Here is a 20403-nt window from a genome sequence, read left to right as displayed (position 1 = left end):
CGCTAGTGAATTGCTTGAACATTTTGACAATTGGGAAGGTGTTGACTTTGTCTAAACGCTTCATTTCAGCTATATTTAATGTAATTGATATTTGGTTTATCATTTGAGAAGTGTATCATTGTTGTAATCATGGGTTATTCAACTCATCCTTCTATAATCGCTTTGGCTAAATATAGTTACAAGTCATAGAAAAAAGACATTGCAACACATTGTATGTGGCTTAATATTTTACCTCATCTTTATACTCATTCTTGAGCCAAAGACACAATAGAAAAAAATAGTTTTGGGTGATTGAAATGATCATATTATCATAGGAGTAATTGGTTGCAATTCTAGTTCAAGAATCTTCAAAGACAATTATAATGATTAGATTTTAGGAATCAGGTTCCCATTCATAGTTTGGACCAATATTTGGGATATTTTTGGAGATCCTCATGTTCCTCCATTCCTAGATGATCCTTCTTCAAATTTCCTCATTCCACTTGACGATGTTGACAATATTTCCTTTGATGATGATACCTTAGAGGAGCTTAAATTTTTTATAGAACTAGAGCGTCTTGATGATCTAAAGACTTCTCATGTAGCTCTACTTATCTAGTTGAGATCACATGTTCATTTTTTGTTGGTGATTCATTGAGTACTACCAATGATCCCTCGTTACAAGTATCTAGTTATGTTTGTAATTGGGATTCCTATCTAGCAGAAGTTTGTGGAGTCTCACATTTTAGATATGGAAGACTAGTTTGAGGGTTTTGTCTCTCCTATTTGATGACATTCATGGAACAATTGTTGTCACTTTAAATTTTTCTTTGGATCTTGCTCAAAATTAGTTTCCATTTGTTCCTTATTTGTGACCTTCTATTGTGCTTGGGCATGTACCTAGTTGGTTTTTGGCATCTTCATCATGTTCAAAGACTTGACAATAAATGAGCAGATTTCAGAGACATCTTCACTTAATTGGATCCCACTTCCTACCAATTCCTATTTGAAATGGGAAGCATTCCTAAGTTTCTACTTGGTTTATCTTCTTTCCTTAGGAAGAATGTTGTTTGTAGGTATTGGACTATGTTACATATTCAAGAATTCACCTTTTTTGCAGGACATTGTACATTGTGGGGGGATATGTAATCTCTCTTTTCATTCCTATGGGGGTATCATTTCTTGTATATTTATGATGGATGCAGTCCTTCATTATTTTCTTGTATCTATTCTCTCTTTTAGAGAGTTTTTTTTTCCCACTGGGTTTTCTCCCTTTCTTCTTTTGTGAGACATCACATTTGCATTGTAAATGGGTACCTAATATGTTCTTGTAGTTAGGACCCAAAATAATGATAATAATATTTCATATTTGCATAAAAATCTACTTCCTAAGTTACAATTAAGGGGGTTGTTGGGGTGAATAATGTTTTGAACTCTATCACTACTTACACATGTTCTCATACATGTAATTTTATCGTAGATTTATTTTTACCTATTTTTACACATTTATCCCATCATTAACCTAGACTTCCATGGACATCTTCCTAATCTTTAGATTGGTATTTTCTTATGTTGGATCAATCTTTTAGCACTAAATTATTATCTATAGAGGGTCTGTATAAACTTGACTATTCAAATTTCTAGGTTTTTGTTGGCACCTTCAAATTTTGTGAATTTGAAAATTTGAAGTGCCTACACACCTTCAAATTGGTGACTGAGGGTAATTTTGCTTCTTGTTGAAATCTAACCTAGAGGCCATATTTGGCAATTAAAATTTTGCAACCTAAATGTCTTCAATAAATTTACATCGGTGAAATTTTTTTGTGACACATGTGAGTATGCCTATCCAGTTTCGTGGTTCCTAGATGAGTGCTAATATTATTTTTTGATTGTTTTGTGGTTGTAACCTAGCCTAAAATGCATTCCAAAAAAGTTTCAAAATTTATAAATTCAAATGTGACTCACCTTATACTTTAGCCTCGAATACATCTAGTTTCAATTTCATGAGAATCCAAGTTTATATGACATATTAAACAAAAACTTTTATCATCTCACAACATCGTTGGTAGGGCCCGTTTGCAAAGGAGGTACTAAATTTGATGAGTTGTTCAAATTCCAACAACAAACTCATGTTTTATTTAATTTATTATGCTTGTTAACCATTTTCCATGGCTCTAATAAGCCCAACTTTCTCACAGTAAAATTACTTGAAAATTGCTATAAGACACGAGGGCTTCACTTAGTGAACCTAGGTTATATCACGCACATTCATGGCATACTAAAGAATCCCCCTATTTTCAAAAAATATTGCCCTAAGCTCCTCTCTTGTCACCCCCTCCCAATACACATACCAAATTAAAAACCCCCCTAAATTAACTTGAGCTTCTATTTAACTTGGCTTAGTTTAAAGTTGGAGCCCTAGACACATGTTAACAATTGCATATCAGAGAAAATATTGTTATATCCTTTCGATTGAAATTAACAAGTCATAGTGTTGGTTTTTTGATGCAGTCAAGGTAGGGAGATCTAATGAAGGACAACCCATCCTTCCATCCTAACACAAACACCATGCAAGATATACCAGTAATCGATAACACAATACCAGATAAAGTAGAAAGAACAACTGGTAACAACACATAATACATAACCGGTAAATAGTATAAATAAATCTTCTAACAACTTGAAGAATTACATATGTCACATGCTGGACCATAGCCCAGGATTACAAAATAACTCTTACAACTTAGATCTATGATCCATAGATCATCCTCTCAACAAATCATCATCCGATAACAACTTCCACTGTTCTGCACTGATCCGAACCTCAACCATCCTTGCTTCAGTCTCCCCGAACCAGAATCTCACTGGAATCAATATACAAATCTAAGATCCATAGATCTTCTGCTCGATGAATAGATCTCCAATAACAGTCTACACTGATCTAGACTTCAGCCATCCTGACTTCAGTCTCCCCAGACTAGAATCTCTCTGGAAACTACATCTTGCTCGATCTCTAACTTCCATCTTCTATCTTTTGTCTTCTCAAATGATTCACAAACTCCTATTTATGCCATCTGCAAATAATAATAACTTGATCAAGTCAGCCCAAAGACCAACCGGTTCATGAAACATGTAAATAATAACAAGTTGGCTCAAATCACTAAGAACGTCTCCAAAATGCATAAAACAACACACAATTCTTCAAGAGCAATGGAAAAGACACAAGAAACAAAAATCAATGATCCACAAGTCACAAGAATTAACTGCAACCCAGTCCAACTTCACCTAACATGCTGCAAGACTAACTGGTAAGAACATATCAACCGGGCCAATATCAGAATCCATATCTCACCGGAAACAAATCCAAATGCTATGAAACTCAAACATGACAAAGACCATGAAATCAAGGGAATAAATCCAAATACATAACACTAAACTCTCAAACATGAAGAAATGCCACAATCTCCAAGCAATTCAACTGCTAACTGCTCAATCGGTAAGAACTACACCAGTGCTCCTGCATCAGACTCTAGAGGTTAATTGAAAAGTGAGTCCCATCACTTGATCTGGTTCGGCGATAGGAACAAGTCAACAACTCGCCTCAACTTCCTTTCCAACCAACCGATGCATAACTGAGTCTTCCTCAAACAACAGGTTCACAAACCGGCTCATATACCACTTGATGCAGTCAAGGTAGGGAGATCCAATGATGGACAACCCATCCTTGCAGCCTAACACAAACACCATGCAAGCTATACCAATAACTAGTAACACAATTCCAGATAAAGTAGAAAGAACAATCGGTAACAACACAAAATACATAACTGGTAAACAATATAAACAAATCTTATAACAACTTGAAGAATTACATATGCCACATGCTGGACCGCAGCCCAGGATTACAAAACAACTCTTACAACTTAGATCTATGATCTGTAGATCATCCTCTCAACAAATCATCATCTGGTAAAAGCTTCCACTGTTTTGCACTGATCCAGACCTCAACCATCCTGACTTGAGTTTCCCTAGACCAGAATCTTGCCAGAATCAATATATAAATCTAAGATCCACAGATCTTTTGCTCGACGAATAGGTCTCCGGTAAGACTCTGCACTATTCTGCACTGATCCAGACTTCAACCATCCCAACTTTAGTCTCCCAGACCAAAATCTCTCCAGAAACTACATCTTGCTTGATCTTGAACTTCCATCGTCTATCTTTTGTCTTCTCAAATGATTCACAATCTCCTCTTTATACCATCCACAAATAATAATAACTTGATCAAGTCAGCCCAAAGACCAATCGGTTCATGAAACGTGTAAACGATAACAAGTCAGCTCAAATCACTAAGAACATCTCCAAAATGCATAAAACAACATGCAGTTCTTTGGGAACATCAGAAAAGATACAAGAAACATAAATCAACGATCCACAAGTCATGAGAATCAACTGCAACCCGATCCAACTTCGCCCAACACACTGCAAGACTAACCGATAAGAACATATCAACCGAGCCAATACCAGAATCCATATCTCACCGGAAACAAATCCAAATTCCATGAAACTCAAACACGACAAGGACCACAAACTCAAGGGAATAAATCCAAATCCACAACGCTAAAATTTCAAACATGAAGAAATGCCACGATCTCTAAGCAATTCCACTGCTAACTACTCAACCAGTAAGAACTACACCGGTGCTCATGCATCATGTTTCTAACTAATTGCCCAAGAAATCCTTAGATGGAGCCAAGATCTATTATCAGTTCTTTGGATCAGTGGCCAACTAATGAAGATCAATTACTCTTTGATTTATTTTTTCTACTCTTTAGGCTTTGCTAGACCTAGGAAGGTGGGCCTCTACAGTTTTTAATGATGCAACCCACAAGTATGCAGGGTTATGGCAGTAGACAAAGAGGTGGTCCCACGAACCCACTAAAATTATGATTTGGAAGACAACATGTATGTAGGCACGATGTGAGATTAAAGAGGTGGTGGGCCTCGTGGTCCCCACATAGGTCAACAACTAGATGCCAGGCAAGAACATGAATGCCACGTGGGACAAACTCAACACAGAGGACAACAATGTGGATGCTATATGGGTTGCCAGTGAGGATGCTATTTGATAGGAGGCACCATGAACATGTGGGCCCAAAGATAGGGTAAAGAAAAGGCTGAGTGTATGTACCCTAGGCCTCCGTAGGGGAAAACATAGAAATAGGAATGAACTTGCGGGGATGTGGGGTAGACAAAGGGAAGGCTATATGCACCCCACGCCTTCGCGAAGGTAATAATAAGAAGGAGAAAAGACCATGAGCATACAGGATCAAATGAAGACAAAGGTGGTGGGCTCGTAGTCTCCACACAAGACAATAACGGTATGGGATATGGCCACATTGAGAAGTCAAACAAATTTTTACCTAGTCTCGACCAATCAAGATGCATGTCAACAAAATATCCCCTAGGAATTTTGCCCCTACTTCTGACATTTGTCAAATAAAAAATACCTTATAATAAATTCGTATTTTGATGTTAACTTTATAAAACCCCTACTTCCTTAATATATTTGCAATATATTGTTTTCGATTTTTGGGATATCGAAACCCCAATATGAACACGTGTGATATAATATTGCCTAGCCGGTGAAGCCCTTGTGTTATAAGAGAAATTAAAAGTTTCCTAATTTCTATATAGATTTTGTGCAACACTTTAAAACATTTTAAAAATGTTTTAAATAACTATTTAGGGCAAAGCTTATTGGTGTCAAATATTTATGATTTCATAAAGTTTATAGTTTATAATTTTTTTGAATTTTAAGTCCACGTGTAATTTTAAAAGGATAAAATAAGCTTCATCATTGGAATATTTTGGAAGCTCCTTTGATGGAACTACCTCACCATTGGATAAATGAAAGAGAAAAAGGAAGACATCACAATATGAAGGATGCAATTAATTCAAGGAGGTCAAGGTCAAGGATACCCAAGAAGGATGATGGCAAAGATAAATATGGAAGTGTAATAAAGCATAAACAAAGCATTTTGAAGTTTCAAAAGAGGTAATGAAAGTTAAGATGTCGTGTATCAAGAGATATTGTTAGAGATGTAGAGACTTCTTTAGGATGATATAGAAGCCAAGTTGAAACAAAAAGTTGAGGAGGCATCAAGGATAGAAATCCTACCTACCCCACTAATGACAAGTTAAGAATTATTGTATCCAAATTCATCGAACCTAATTCAAGAAAGAAGAAGAGATGGACATGTAGAAGGAATCAAATAAGATATGACAATTTTTTCTCTTATTGGTCCTTTCTCCAAAAAGAATATGTATTCCAAGACTTCCAATTTTCTCATTGGTTGCCATTAAATGTCTAAGGTGTTAGTCTAACCCCACCTTAGGGTTTTATTGTTTAATATTTCCAATTGATTTAGAATAAATCTAGGCCTTTGGTTTGTAATTGTAATTCTATAAAAGGCTTGGCCTTTTCATTAGTATTAGTAGTAGAAGGGAGATTAGAAATTATTGCCAATACTATGCTAGAATAAATACTTAATTTTTATTGTTTATATATGATGAATATTTGTATAAAGTTTCAACATTTTATATGGTTTATACTTCTCAATATTTAGTTGAAGTTCATTGATTTTAATGGAGGAATGTGAAGATATTTGATGAATTCCTTCATTCACACCATTTTTACTTTTTTGATTGCAAATTGTAGTGTATGGTTAGTGTGAACCTTATTGTGGCAATAGTTCAATTGTGTATGTTCATTTGGATTGTGCGAGCATTGGGATTTTAGATGCATGTTTACAATGTGAAATTTTTTTAATACCTTCAAAGATCATATCAGTTTTGTGTAGTTATTGTTATCATGGTGAAGAAAAGCTTGATTTAAGGAATTTTTCTATCTAAAATATTGTGTGTTATCATCATTGTTCATAGGACTTAGATTAGATTCTCTAACCCATATCCTTTTGATCTTTGTTTGGTGGAAGTTAAAGTTAGTTTAGGAGGAAAGCATGAGGTTTCATTATTCAAGAGAGGATATAATACTTAGCATTTTATTCTAGATGTTGGAGAGTGTCACAAAACACTCATCAAGAATTAGGCTTACCATTACATTTTGATAAAAAAACTATGTATAATGGTGAAGAAAATATCAACAACATAGTAAAATATAAGAAGTTTACTTTGAATCCATTTAAGGACAAGTAAGAGGAGGTAGAAAATAATGCACGAGTATGCATGATTTCAAGTAAACATTTTGTAAATGAAAATAATAATAAAAAAATATGTTTTGAATAGACTCATGACACAAAAGAAGTGAGGTCAACAATTTTTCTTGTTGAAGATATTAAAAACAAAGAAAAATTAAGTTTTAGAGGTTGGAGAAGAAGGAAATATCCTCATACAAGAGGAAAAGGAAGAAGAAAGAAGAGAGGTTATAGCTAAAGCATGTGTTTTTCAAAGTGTGGAGGATGTTAAACATGAAGTTGCAGGAGAGAAAGAAGAGTTGAATTTTGAATTTTGAACTTCCTTGGTGAAAATAATTTGGATGGATATGAGGAAATGAAAAGGATGTTACAATAGAAGAGGAGATTTCAAAGGTTATGATTTCTTTATTGAATTTTAATATTATAATTGAATATGATTTTAGTGTGGAAGAAAAAGTAAAGAGAAGTGAAGGAAGACAAATGGTGAAGTGTAGGGGTAAGAGGTCACAAGTTGAAGAACAACATCCTATTTGGAGTGAAGAAATAGATTTTGAACGCAATGTACCACTGAGAGGGGGGTGAATCAGTGGTTCCTAAATTCCTTTCTTTTTAAATAACGCTGGTATACCGGTTATCACCCTAAGCACTAAACAATCAAACTGGCTAGACAAATGTGGATATCAAAAGAGGAAAACACACAAATGCAATCCACAACACTAGATGTATGAGGAAAACCCAATATGGGAAAAACCTCAGAGAGAAATACTGCTAGAGTCTACTGCTCCAATCTAGCCTCACAATGAAACAATGGATTATAATGATTTTGGGCACCAACCCAAGGAGGACCAACCCCTACTAATTTAGGGCACCAACCCAAGGAGCACCAACCCCTGAACCAAGCTCCAACTTGGTGATGTATAATGAAATAAAATTTTGATACAGTTATAGCACCTGGTTGCAAATGAGTTCTGCAACACCTGATCAATAGATTTATGTTGGTCAACAACCTTCTCTTCTTCATTGGTTCTCACACTGCTGGTTATCAGATTACTCTCTCTGATCACTCACTAGTTACTCTTAGCCTCTCTTCTTTCTCCCTCAGCCTCAAACCACACTATGTCACTCTCAGATGCCTTCTTGATCAATCAGACCTCACCGGTTAGCTTAACTGTTAGACCTGCAAAAAATTACCAGTTACTCTGTCTCTACCAGTTAGACCCTCTCACTGATTTGCCTACTAACTCACTCTACAAATTTCTTAGAATAAACTCTAAGGAAGATGATATTTCTCCTTGCTTAAGCTCTCTTCTCTCTCACTCTTCGCATCAAGCATCAACTGATTTCAGTCTTGAGCGCACATATTTATCTTCTAGGGTTCCCGCCAAAGAAGCATTCAAACAATATTGTGTTAGGTTTTTCCTTCACCAACTCGATCCATATTGGATTTAATCCGATCTTCTTTTCGAGAGAGATGATCTGCATGCCATCGATCAACACCACCAATGCCTCACATTCCAATGTGTGTTTTCTAAATTTGGAGGTCTGCACCATGCTTTTTTGCTTTTCTCTGTCACACGCCATTAATGGCTCAACTATTTCCTTAAGCAAATGGGTACGAAGATCAGATCTTCTTGCAGGATAAGTTCAATCGCTTGTCTGCTTGTCTTCCTCGAGCTGTAATCTTCTGGCATTCTCTATGACTTGCAGGTTCCTCATAAAATTCAACCCGCTTGCTGACTGTTACGTCAATGCACACTTCACCGACCTGTGCATGATCACCACCTGGCTTCCTGCTGTCTTCTTTTTCAACATCCATCTCTTCTTGGTTTTCCATGTCGGTTTGAATTTCTTTGTTGACCAAGATTGACTACCGGTTCAACTCTCCTTACCGATATAACCTAACTCTGCCGGTGGGCTTTCATTCCTACATCCCTCTTCTTTGTTGGTGGATCAACTTGGCCTTCCATCAAACATGTTGGTCGTACTATTCAGTCCATTTACCGGCAACATTAACCTTCTCTGAGTATACCGGTTTACATCCTTCAATTCTTCTCTTGCTTGCTTTCTTGCCTTACTAGTAGTCCTTCTTTACTAGTTGATGACACATTCCATGTGTACCGGTAACCTTCCTTTTATCTTCTTACACACATATGGATTGACATCATCATGTCTTACTTCTCCTATTCCGGTCACCACTTCTTACTAACCGGTGATCATGCCAAACTAGTTGACATCAATGGCAACTTAATGCCAATAATACCAACAATCTCCCCCTTTGGTATTGACGTTAACTTACTGCAAGACTTCATAGTATAAGATTTCTCCCCCTTTGACACAATGACAAAGGGTCAAGGTACTTTATAATCCCCCTTTGATAATGCCTATCTCCCCCTTAGTGAAATCTTCTCTTAGTGATTACAACTGGTACTGAGACATACAACCTTGAACTTTCCCTATGATCATCATGTGGTTCAAGAGTTATAGATACTGCTATGAACTACCCCTGAACCATATAACTCCTTCTTAACTTAAGTGCATAAGGCAGGTGACACAAATCACAACTTGTATCTTAAGTACTCAAAAGTACTTACGGGCAATGGTTTAGTGAAAATGTCTGCCACTTGTTCTCCTGTAGGAACATAGTCCATCTTTACTTCCTGTCCTTCAACATTCTCTTTGAGAAAATGATACTTGATGGCTCTATGCTTTGTCTTGGAATCCATCACCAGATTCTTTGATAGGTTGATGGCACTTGAATTATCACACCGAATGGAAATAGGATTAGTGATGCCCACCTGTATGTCCTTGAGGGTTTGCTTCATCCAAAGCACCTAAGAGTAGCATGTAGCAACAACAATGTATTTTTCTTTAGCAGTTGATAGGGGGATTGAATCCCGCTTCTTTCTATGCCATGAGACCAACCGATCACCTAGGAAGAATGCACCACCACCTGTGCTCTTTTGGTCATCAATGCAACCTGCCCAATCAACATCAGTGTATTCTCCTAGTGTGCACACCATCACTCTGGGGAAGTCTTCTCCTAGTGTGCACACCATCACTCTTACTTTCTAGAATCTTCTCTTTCAGGAGCTTCATCTGTACATACCGGTTAGGATCCTTTTTGGATGGTTCTTCTGATTCATTGTCTGACTGAGCTTCCTCACCTTCATCATCAGAGTCATCATACCGGTTTACCTGTGATTTTCTTCCTTTGTGCATGTCCTCATCAACTCTTACATGCACACTTTCAATAACTCTTCTTAGTCTCTTGTTGTAGCATTTATAGGCCTTGTTGTTAGATGAGTAACCAAGGAAAATTCCTTCATCACTCCTGGAATCAAAACTACCTAGACCATCCATATCTCTCTTGATAAAACACTTGCTTGCAAATACCTTGAAGTATTTGACTGATGGTTTCTGGTCATACCACAACTCATAAGGTGCCATTCTTCTATTTATTCTTAGTTGAACCCGGTTCAACGTAGATGCACCAGTATGAACTACTTCCTTCCAATATATGTCTGGAAAACTGGCTTCATTTAACATGGTTCTGGCTATTTCCTTGAATGTCATGTTCTTCCTTTCTACCACACCATTTTTTTGTGGTGTCTTAAGGGCTGAATATTGCCTTCTAATTCCATGTCTTCCATAGTAATCTTCAAACTCATTTGATGTGAACTCTCCACCTTGGTCTGATCTTAGACATTTCAGCTTGCACCCACTTTCCTTCTCAACCATCTTCCTAAAGATCTTAAATTTGTCAAATTCTTGTCATTTATCTTGTAGGAAAGTGACCCATGTCATTCTTGAATAGTCATCAATGAAGAGCATAAAATATCTTTCACTGGCAAGAACTCTTGTCCTAGTTGGACCACACAAATCTGTATGTACAATTTAAAGTGGTCTTGAGGTGTTGTGTTCTCTTATTCTGAAGTTCACCTTGGTTGGCTTCCCTTTTACACATTCATCACAAAATGTGCTTACCGGTTTGATGATGGGTGGAATATTTCTTACAAACCCCTTTTTGCTTACTGCAACTAAGTTATCAAAATTTATGTTTCCTAATCTTCTGTGCCACAACCATCTTTCATCCACTTGTCCCACAATACATTGGAATTCAAAACATTCTTTTAGATTGTATACATTACCATCTATCCTCTTTCCTTCGGCTATAGTCTAACCGATACTCTCTTTCTTTATCTAGTAGTTGGTAGAATCAAAATTGAATTTGTAACCTTTGTCACACATCTGACTCACACTCAACAAGTTGTGCTTTAGGCCTTCCACATAATACACATCATGTGCCTTCAGTTTTCCATCAATGTTTAGAGTACCTTTTCCCTTTATTTTGGTGGATGAGTTGTCTCTGATACTCACTGAACCACCATTCCAATCTTGAAGCTTGATAAATTTCTTTTTATCACCAGTCATGTGGTTGGAACAACCACTATCTACAACCCATAGATTTTTCCTTTCAGCATGTAAGTTAGTCTGCACTATCAGACTTGATTCCGCCTTGTCCTTTTCTTTCTCAACCCGTACCGGTTTGGTTTCCTTCTTCTTGTCAGCTGATATTTTGTGCTCCGGTTTAACTACCAGTTCTTGATCAGGACATGTCCTCTTCTCCTTGGTTTTCCCATTTTTACAAAACTTTGCTATATGTCCAAACTCTTGATAGTTATAGCATTTCACATTTTCATGTAAAGATGAATCTTTGGAACTATTGTAGGACATCGGTTTGTTCTTCGTACATTCAAAACTCCTATGAACAAATCCATTACACTGATAATAGACAAGATTTATATCCAAGAGTGCATTAAATGGATTTATACTTTCATAACTCATAGTGGGCTTATTGGTTAATATACAATCAGCTATCCTATGTCCAAATTTTTTACACCGGTAACAATAACCATGAAAGTTTGGAACATACCGGTTAGGTTGCCTGGGTCCTGCAAATGATTGACTTACCGAGGGTCTTCCTTTCATGTTGCTGACTTTGGTGAATCCTTCATGATCAACTCTTGCATTTCTCCTTGGATTTTCATGCTGGTACATTGAGTGTGGCCTCCGGTTCATTGATTGTGTATACCGATTTGTGTGGCGGTTTCTAATAACTTCTGCATAAGTCTTCTTACCTATATCCTTGCAACTATGAATGTCTTATTCTCTTCACCTTCATTTGAAGAAGTGAACTGTATCTCCTTACCGGGCGTGTCTCTATTGTTTGAACTTTGTCCTTCTTCAAATACTAAGCCATTGGCATCTTTAGATGGATTTTGTTTGCTCAACATCTTGTCTAAGGCTTCGGTGCTACCTTCATATTTGCTTCTCACTTTCATTTCTTCCTTACATAGCTTCACTATTTTTGCTTCCAGATCTTGATGCTCCTTTTCCTTCTTCATCAGATCAGAGGAAGTAACTTCACATATCCTCTTGGGCTCTTCCAACTGGAGCTTCAAGTTAGATATAACTTGATTGGACTCATCCAGGGATTGCTTCAAGAGACCTTGTTCATCTACTGCAACAAGCTTGAACTTCTTGAGTTCTCTTATTGTTTTACTCACCTCCTCAAAAGAACTTATGAGATCACCTTCTAGATCCACTTCGGCCTCAATTTCTTCTTCTTCCTCATCAACCGGTTCATCAAGTGCCATAAAGAGATTAACTTCTCTTTCATTCTCATGGTATTCATCTTCTGATGCACTTTCTTCATTTGAGGCATCATCCTCAAAAGTATATAGGTTGTTCTGTTTCCGGTAGCCTCTTCTTCCTTGCTGGTAGACATATTTTTATTTGTCTTTACTAGTAGATCTGCTAAAACTTCTTTGCTCATCTCCATGATGGGTTTTATTATAAGGACATTTTGCATCAAAGTGTCCAACTTTACCATAGTTGAAACATTTGAGTGGTAATTTTCCTTTATACTTGTCAGATCCTCTCTTGAGATTTTTGACAAAGTTTTCTACCTCTACATCCGAGTCTTGACTGGATCCTTTATGAGCAACGTCTTCTTTCCCTATTTTGGTGGAGTTGAATGCCGCCTCTTTCCTTGAGGATGCTTCACTGGTTGTTCTCATTTCATAGGTTGTTAGTGAGCCAAACAGCTCATCCATTGTGAAGATCTTCATATTCTTGGCTTCCTCTATGGCAAAAACCTTAGTATCATACTTAGGTGTGAGATCTAAGTACCTTCTTGACAAGAGTCTCATCTACAATTTCTTCTCCAAGTCCTCTGATGGTGTTCACAGTTTCATCTATTCTGTGAAGGCAATCTACAATATTTTCTTCATCCTTCATCTTGATACCTTCAAGTTGACCCCTTAGTGCTTGTAGCTTGGCCTCTTTGACTTTTGCATCTCCTTCAAATAACCTCTATATTTTATCCCAAGTCTCCTTGGCGGGTGCACAGTGCATGACCTTGACAAAATTATTATCAGACAACCTGATCAAGATAGCATGTTTAGCCTTTGCATTATTCTCATAATCCTTCTTAGCATCCAGATCAGTGGGAAGAACACTAGGGACAATATACCCATTCTTGATAGAAATCCACACATCAAAACCAAGGGTAGAAATATAGGTCTCCATTCTTCTACTCTAGAAGGCATAGTTAGATCCATCAAACATGGGGGCTTTTGAGGAGGCAAACTCATTTCTTGCCATTGTGTTCCAAGACCACAATCTACCAAGCTTTAATCAACAAGGAACCTGACTCTGATACCAATTGTTGAAAACAATGTACCACTAAGAGGGGGGTGAATCGGTGGTTCCTAAATTCCTTTCTTTTTAAACAACCTTGGTATACCGGTTATCACCCTAAACATTGAACAATAAAACCAGTTAGACAAATGTGGATATCAAAAGAGGCAAACACACAAATGCAACCTTGGGTGTGGTTGATATTGTTGACCTTAATCCTAAAAGTGATGAGCTAAATGATAAGAGGGAGGATTATGAAAATGTTCTGGGTTTGGCTTGTGATCATGCAATTGACACCTTTAGTTTGTTCAAGTGGCTATTTCATGAACTTAAAGAGATCCAAATTAACCAAAGAGCCATGGGTAGTGAAATGGATTCCCTCCCTGGTGGTTCTTCTCTTGGTCTGCACAATAAAGGGAATTGGACTGAGGATGAGAAGAATTCGACCATGGACTGTATCAAGAAAACAAAGGAAGGGGTTGACCAACTTAAGAAAAAATTGGAGGAATGCATCACTCGAGTTGAGGATGGCTACAAAAAAATCCAAGACACCCTCAAGACCATTATGGTTAGCAGTCATAAAACTGTTAAACAATGTGCAATGGTTATGAATACCATAGTGAAAATTCTGAACCAACTAGATAAGGCTATTGTTGTTATTGGTGAGGAAGTTGAGGCGGCTCAAAGTGGTGAAGGACCCTGCAAAAGGACTTGAGGGAACATGAAGAAGAAGGTGGCCTTTTAGAACTTGGATCATAATGCTATGTAGGCTGCTGTTGATACCATGAACGCCCTAGAGGCTAAGGTTGCTAAGACCCTTGGAAGCCTAATGTAATTGGGTTGTTTTTTGTTGCTAGTTCTTTCTGCGTCTAGGTTTGGTCTTTCTGTTGTCTTTTTGTGCCCAACTAGGCTTTTGTTGTCTCGTTGGCTGCCGCTTTATATGCTAATCCTTGCAACCCATTTTATTTTGGATGCTGCTTTTTGATTCCAATCCTCATAGAATCATTTTGTAAAGGGTTTCAGGGCCCCTTCAAAACCTATTTTTGCTTTAATCCAAAACAAACAAATGCAACCCACAACACCAGATGTACAAGGAAAACCCAATATAGGAAAAACCTTGGTGAGAAATGTTGCTAGAATCTACTGCTCCAATCCAGCCTCACAATGAAACAATGAATTACAATGATTTAGGGCACCAACCCAAGGAGCACCAACCCCTGCACCAAGCTCCAACTCGGTGATGTATAATGAAATAAAATTTTGATACAGTTATAGCACCTGGTTGCAAATGAGTTCTACAAAAACCTGATCAATAGATTTTTGTCGATTAACAACCTCCTCTTCTTCACTGGTTCTCACACTGCCGGTTATCAGATTACTCTCTCTGATCACTCACTGGTTACTCTTAGCCTCTCTTCTTTCTCCCTCAGCCTCACATCACACTATGTCACTCTCGGATGCCTTCTTGATCAATCACACCTCACCGATTAGCTTAACTGTTAGACCTGCAAAAGTTTACTGGTTACTTTGTCTCTACCGGTTAGACCCTCTCACCAGTTCGCCTACTAACTCACTCTACAACTTTCTTAGAATAAACTCTAAGGAAGATGATCTTTCTCCTTGCTCAAGATCTCTTCTCTCTTACTCTTCGCATCAAGCATCAACTGATTTCAGTCTCGAGCTCATATATTTATCTTCTAGGGTTCCCGCCAAAGAAGCGTTCAAACAATGTCGTGTTAGTTTTTCCTTCACCAACTCAATCCGTATTGGATTTGATCCGATCTGCTTTTCCAAAGAGATGATCTACATGTCATCAATCATCACCACCAATGCCTCCCATTCCAATGTGCATTTTTTGAATATGGAGGTCTACACCATGCTTTTCTGCTTTTCTCTATCACACGTCATTAATGGATCGACTGTTTCCTTTTGCAAATGGGTACGAAGATCAGATCTTCTTGGAGGATAAGTTCAATCGCTTGCCAACTTATCTTCCTCAAGTCACAATCTTCTAGCATCCTCCATGACTTGTGGCTTCTTCATAAAAGTCGACCTGCTTGCTGAATGTTACGCCAATGCACACTTCACCAACCTATGCATGATCACCACCTAGCTTCCAGTTGTCTTCTTTGTCAACATCCATCTCTGTTTGGTTTTCCATGTCGGTTTGACTTTTTCATTGACCAAGATTGACTACCGATTCAACTCTCCTTACCACTATAACCTAACTCTGCCAGTGGACCTTCATTCCTACATACCTCTTCTTTGTCAGTGGATCAACTTGGCCTTCCATCAAACATGTTGGTCCTACTATCCAGTCCATTTACCAGCAACATGAACCTTCTTTGAGTATAACAGTTTACATCCTTCAGTTCTTCTCTTGCTTGCTTCCTTGCCTTACCAGTGGTCCCTCTTTACCGAATGATGACACATTCCATGTGTATCGATAACCTTCCTTCTATCTGTTTACACACATATGGATTGAAATCATCATGTCTTACTTCTCCTATACCGGTCACCACTTCTTACTCACCGGTGATCATGCCAAACCAGTTGACATCAATGACAACTCAATGTCAATAATGCCAACAATAGAGAGGGGAAATACATACATTTGATTGAAATTCATGAGCAAAAGAAAGAGGGGAAGAGGGTCAAATAAATGGAAGGGAAAGAAGATGAAAGAAGCAACATGGTTTGAAGCTTCAAAACTTCTCAAGCTTGGAGTCCCAATATCAAATGAATGTTCATGAGTTCTCACTCATGAAACATTCCTTCTTACCCAAGGTGTTTAATGTAGGAGCATTCAAGTGCACAAGCAATCTTGCACAAACAAAAAAGTTATTTTATTTTGTTGTGTGTTTGATTTTTGTCTTGTAGACATGATTTATTGTTCCCTTCAAACTCCTCCAACACATTAATGTTTGATTTTAAAATTTGGGAAGTTTAAAGGTTCAAGGTGACATAGTTACAATATTGCAAAGTTATTTGTTTTTTTTTCATTACTGAACAAGAAAAACTCAATGCCTAGGCAAGTTGAGGCTCATTAAATGCATATTCTAACTCCATTTTAGTTGTGGATAATTGTCTTATTTGGTTGGAAAAGAATCTTAGGTGCCCAAAATTGTAGGTAGTGGGTTTGACCAATATAGAATGGTTATTTTTGGAAATGAATTAATTTTTTTTGCCTAGCACAACCAAGTGGAGGAGTAATGGAGGAGTAACGGGTTTCACACACCTAGGAAAAGCATTAAGGATTCCTAGTCTTGGTAGAAAAATTCAACACTGATGTTTGGACAAGAGACACTGATGTTTGGACAAGAGAAGAGAATGTTGAGAATTTGAAAAATTGTAGAGAAAAGTAGAAAATGGGCAAGGAGACCTTGGTACCCAAGAAGGGTGGATTCAAACAAATGTTAGTATGTTTGCATTGCACGTAGCTAGTTTTGGTGTGTTGAGATTAGATTTGCAGAGGTTTATTTTCTATTGAAGTATGTTGCAAAACTGAATGCATGAATGGTTTGTTTTTTCCTGTAGCTTATTGATCAAGAAAGGAGGCATTGCTTTTTTTCAAATAAAGTTTATTCCAGCAGTTTGTCTTCCAAAATGTGTTGTTTTGTTTACTTCATTTCATTCCAATAATAAATTTGTCTATGAGATTTGATAAGGTTGAAAGATTGAATAGTATACTACAACAATTGACAACCCTAATGGGTACTCAATTATTGACCTACACCAAGTACTTTTTCATCCTCCTTACTCCTACTTAAACATATTCCCATACGTTCAATCTTCTCTCCACCTCATTTGCATTTATTTTCACATATTGACCCTTTTAGTAGCCTAAAATTCTACACGTATTCTTGAACCTAAGATTTGTATTTCCTTCTATTGGATAAATCTTGTGGCTTTCAAGCTCAATTATGTGGGCCTTCGGATTGAAGTCAAAATTCAGATTTTTTAATTCCTAACCTTTTTGTTAGTCATTGTAGGATGACATGGTACAAGTTTATGAGACATGTTGTTATGTTTTGGTATTTAAAGACATCGTATGTGCAATTAAATCACAACGATGATCAAGGTTAATATCAATCTAGGAACATTTCAATTTGGAGCTTAAAAAGAATCCATTGCATCAAATTCTGCAAATAGGCTATACACACTTTTTTATGTTATCTTTGAGTATTTTCCCAAGGTCATAAAGCTAGTTCATCAAGGGGGTTGACCTAGGAAAATTGATCTTAGTAATTTTTCTCAAAGATGTTTATAAATACCATCATCCTTATGTATCTAGATATTAAAGTGTCATAAATCAAGTTGTAGAAGTTTGATTTGCATGCATCAAAGGGAAGATCTACATTGCTCTAAATTGACTCTAAACAACTTAGAGTTAAACCACAAAGAAATATAAGTACTATTATGATTCTAAGACAATATGTTTGCCAAAATGACAAATTAATTTTATTCATTATCAACTCCATATTTCATCATGAAATTAAAACTAAAAACACACATCTTCTCATTTAATCTATAAATAATTTTTTTTTACTAGTCCCCTAGGGAGAGAATCCGGAGCCCGTAACCAGTCCTCCCTTTTAAATCCGAGAGGGAGTCGAACCCGAGACCGATAGAGAGCAAACCCACCGCCCAAGCCAACTCACCTACCCGTATGAGCTATTTAATCTATAAATAATTATTGCAATCATCAAAGTTCCAAATACTTAAATGTAGATTAAATACATAAACTTTTAATCAAAAGATAAATCTTACAGGAGCCCAATTTATATAATATGAAGTTAAAAGGAATGTAAATAGAATCTAAATACTTTCTAATATAGCTTGGAGTTAATGGTTACCTTAAGATGGCAGCCATTACAAAGGTGATAACAGGCATCAAGGTTAGCATTGCTGTGGCATAAGTTGAAGAAGTATATTTCAAGCCCAGATTGTATAAATTTTGTCCAAGTACAGGCCTGCAAAATACTCATGAGTGAATCCTGATTTCATATTCAACATCATCATGATACAAATTTAAGAAAGAAAAATCTGATTAGTAAATCTAAACTTTTAGATATACGATATATAATTTTTAATTTGATGTTTTGAACATATATTATTCTTTAATGAACATCAAATTGAAAATTATACACACAATTTTATCTCAAAGTTTACATCTAATAATATAAAAAAACTTGTACACGATCTTATCCAGAAATCTACTACAAGAAATGTGAAAATCTGATACCATTGAAAAATCTTGTTATAAAGAAGATTATACTAACCCCAACATTCCTGTTATTAAGATTTGGCATATAAAAGGAAGTGTCACCTTGGGTTGCTTCTTCCTGCAGTGCAGTTCAAGAGAATTCAAACTATCACCATTAATGGTGGAAATCTCAGACCATTAAGAAATACAGTCTCTGTATGATAAGTTTAAAAGCTTACCTTTCAAAAAAAAGTGCAAAGGGAGCCATTACAAGAGTAGCAACAGCATGTTTGTAGACCCCCAAAGCAAAGGGATTCATTCCACCATTAAGAGCAACTTTACTGATAACATTTGTCCCAGGATGCCCAAATTGTACAAATATCATTGCTATGTATGGCATTGATTTTTGAAGGGCCAAGGAACAACTCATCCTCTGAAATCCCATTCTATAATAGTTAATACCCACCTAAACTTCTAACCATTACTGATATAGAATGAATTCCATACTCAGAAAAGATTTCTGAGTTATATTTATGGTCTTACAGAAAGATTTGTTGAAGAAGACTGTAAGAAACATTTTAATAAAGCTCCTTATGATCTATCAATGCATATACGCTGGCTATTTTACTACAGATTAGTATACATTTCCATTAAGTGCATTTCTGTGTCATTAAGGAAAGTTATACACAGAGACTCAAATAATCATGCACTTTGATTATTGGATAAGTCCATGTCTAGAGCCATTAGTGAAAAGAAAGCACCTTGTTTTCTTTACTATAAAACACAAGTTATCTTGCGTGCAGATAAAAAATTGAGGTAAAGAACATGGAAATTCATTTTTAAGTGGAGTGGATGAAATAATGGTCTATCCAACGCACCATCCATATACATATATGAATATAAGATTACATGAGTTGACATATACCTAGTTCTTCATTATAAAAAAGTAATAATTTAGAAAAAAAAAACTTTATTGTTTTAAAGGGATGTTTTGTTTTAATTATTAAAAATAATATTGATAATTAAATTGATTAATATGAAGAGGTATTTTCTAATGGTATTAAGGTATGGAGTATGATATCGTCTTTATTTTTTAAACTTAAATTTGATATGCATTTCTTAAGAAAGGTTTTGATCTTGAGACATAAAGTGTCGGCAAGATTCTTGTTTGGGTAAGGCTTTCTAACCTGCCTCTTGAATATTGGAAGGAGGATGTCCTCAAGAACACTGCTAATTCTTTTGATCAGCTATTAGTGGTAGATGAAGTCACCAATTCCAGGAAACAAATGCTTTTTTGCTAGG

General features: G+C 36.6%; 1 protein-coding gene across 1 annotated transcript in view; it reads right to left on the bottom strand.

The window, feature by feature from the left end:
* The window catches only part of LOC131052188 (WAT1-related protein At1g21890-like), a 90050-nt gene extending 70504 nt beyond the window's left edge, over window positions 1-19546 (bottom strand). Inside the window, exons 1-3 of the mRNA XM_059215313.1 lie at window positions 19341-19546; window positions 19178-19240; window positions 18752-18868 (exon numbers count right to left, since the gene is read on the bottom strand). Of these exons, the coding sequence (XP_059071296.1) occupies window positions 18752-18868; window positions 19178-19240; window positions 19341-19546 (386 nt within the window). The remainder of the gene's footprint in view (window positions 1-18751; window positions 18869-19177; window positions 19241-19340) is intronic.
* Between the last annotated feature and the right edge of the window lie 857 nt (window positions 19547-20403).

Source organism: Cryptomeria japonica, chromosome 2, assembly GCF_030272615.1.
Source record: "Cryptomeria japonica chromosome 2, Sugi_1.0, whole genome shotgun sequence".
In the NCBI taxonomy this organism is placed as follows: domain Eukaryota; kingdom Viridiplantae; phylum Streptophyta; class Pinopsida; order Cupressales; family Cupressaceae; genus Cryptomeria; species Cryptomeria japonica.
Note: the sequence above shows the minus strand (reverse complement) of the source record. Positions and strands in the feature narration are given on the sequence as shown.